Here is a 2341-nt window from a genome sequence, read left to right as displayed (position 1 = left end):
TTTCATCAAATGTAAGACTCATACTCATATTTGATATGCCAACAATCTTTCCTTCAAGTGTGAGTCTATCCATTCTTATGGATATACTCCCCCTCAAATGAAATATTTTTTTCTTCATTTATTTACTTAAACACCTTAACCATTAAGATTTTCGATACAAGGAATCTGACTATGATATAACTTTGATTTTAAAATTGTAGTTTATTTTTATTCTTTTAGCTTTGTAAGAAAAACCATGAATAAGTACTATAAAAAAAGTTAAAAAAAAGAAGAAGGCATTATATATATTAAAAAGATGGCATCAATAACAAGTCCTAATAAACAAACCCCATTAGAAAAAACCAGTTCCTAATTGCACCTGCCATAAAGAAATGTCTCCTTTGAACCCTACACACGACCCTTCCATGTCTCCCCTTTCATGTTTTTTATAAGACCCTTTTATGCCTCTTATTCCCATTGTCCCACTTCCATCTCACTCACTCACTTCTCACATTTTAGTATTTACAACCTTTCACCATTTCCTAGTGTGTCCGTGTGCCTACAAATTTTATTCTCTTTTCTTTTTCACTTCTCACACACCTACCTAACACACCCTTTCTCAACATGGCTTCTTCAAATGGAACTAGCTCCGGAACCGGTTCTCCTTGTGGAGCATGCAAATTCCTAAGAAGAAAATGCGCACCTGATTGCATTTTTGCACCTTACTTTTGCTCAGAACAAGGCCCTGCTAGATTTGCAGCCATTCATAAAGTTTTTGGTGCCAGCAATGTTTCTAAGCTGCTTTTGCATATTCCAGCTCATGAACGTTGTGAAGCTGTTGTCACAATCGCTTATGAAGCTCAAGCTCGTATTAGAGATCCTGTCTATGGCTGTGTCTCTCACATTTTTGCTTTACAACAACAGGTACACATATCATTCATATATACTTCCTCATCACAATATAAATTATCACCGATGTCAACATGTCCGTATTAGTATTGTATCTGATGTCCGCGTAAGTGATACTTAGATAGACGCTACTCATTCATCTCAATATAAATTATTATTAATGTCAATATGTCTGTAGTACTGTATTAGTATTGTATCTGATGTTTGTGTCAGTGATTCATAGATAGACGCTACTCATTCATGGAAGTTTCTTTCGAACTTGCAATTATTTATATTTTAATATATAGTATTAGTAAGTTGGAAGATCATTGAGGTGATTATATTTATATATACCACACTACTTCTGTCTTTTTCTTTAGGCTCTTTTAATACTTCAAGGGCCAGTCAAAGAATATTATTTATTGTCACTAGCTATATTAAATCTCCATTAGTCAATTATTAATAAACAAACAAAATTTTGTTGTTATCATCTTAATGAATTCTATTGGAACTTCTTCTCCTTTTGATTATGCAGGTAGCATGCTTGCAGACACAACTGATTCAAGTGAAATCTCAGCTGTCACAAAACATAGAGAATAGCAATAATAATAATAATAATCAATGGAGAGGGAATAATGATAATGTTGTTGGAACACAACAAATGAATTATCATCCTTTTTGTCCAACTTACATGAACCCTATATCTCCTCAAAGCTCACTTGAGTCATCAATTGATCATAGTGGAAGCATGAATGATGGGATGATGAACATGCAAGATGTACAAAGTACTAGTAGAGAGGATTTCTCATTCCAAGTTTGTAATAGTTCTAAGAAAAGAATGTTGTATAACAATAATAATAGTCATGACTTGGGTGAGTTGCAAGAATTGGCTCTTAGGATGATGAGGAACTAACTAATTGGGAATAAAGCTAGCTAGCATAGTGGCATTTGAATTATTGAATGATGTTCCTTGATGTTGAGGAGATATGTACGCTTTTCTATAGTTGTATATAAGAGAGTGTAAACGGAGTCATGCGATATGAATTATTGAATCAAGATAGAATAGTCTATGTTCTCACTTTGATGAATCGAGTAAAAAATTTAAAGTTGGAATAAAAGTCGTAGTCTATGTTCTCACTTTGATGAATTGAGTAAAAAAATTTAAGTTGGTGATAAAAGTCGTTGGATTGATTCGACTTCTTAATTGATGACTTTCTGATTGCATGAATATACAAGTTTTTTTTTTTGAAATTTTAGTATCCAGCATTACGACTGATTAATCTAAAAGGAGCCAATTTAAAATAAGAACATAACTTTGTATGGATTGACATAACATATAAATAGTTAGCACTTAAGATGAAGTTTAATTTAAAACTTTAAGAGAAGTATACTCTCATATCTCAAATCTCCGTCAATAGACTAACTCCTAAATACACATATTATTTAAATGTTAAATTTGGTTCCCTCATGATCC

At 32.6% G+C, this 2341-nt stretch overlaps 1 protein-coding gene across 1 annotated transcript; it reads left to right on the top strand.

Moving 5' to 3' along the window:
* Positions 1–309: 309 nt before the first annotated feature.
* On the top strand, positions 310–2040 carry LOC131612461 (LOB domain-containing protein 16-like). Its single transcript, XM_058884255.1, has 2 exons — positions 310–903; positions 1403–2040. The coding sequence occupies exons 1-2, from the start codon at positions 604–606 to the stop codon at positions 1778–1780; spliced, it is 678 nt and encodes a 225-aa protein (XP_058740238.1). The 5' UTR covers positions 310–603; the 3' UTR covers positions 1781–2040.
* Positions 2041–2341: the final 301 nt, after the last annotated feature.

Source organism: Vicia villosa, linkage group LG6 (genome assembly GCF_029867415.1).
Source record: "Vicia villosa cultivar HV-30 ecotype Madison, WI linkage group LG6, Vvil1.0, whole genome shotgun sequence".
In the NCBI taxonomy this organism is placed as follows: Eukaryota; Viridiplantae; Streptophyta; class Magnoliopsida; order Fabales; family Fabaceae; genus Vicia; species Vicia villosa.
The sequence above is the reverse complement of the archived record's forward strand: the minus strand, read 5'-3'. Positions and strand labels throughout refer to the sequence as shown.

Coding starts and splice junctions, on each gene's coding strand:
- LOC131612461 (XM_058884255.1), top strand. CDS start 604: ATGGCTTCTTCAAATGGAACTAGCTCCGGAACCGGTTCTCCTTGTGGA. Junction 904..1,402: donor TTTTTGCTTTACAACAACAG/GTACACATATCA, acceptor TTGATTATGCAG/GTAGCATGCTTGCAGACACA.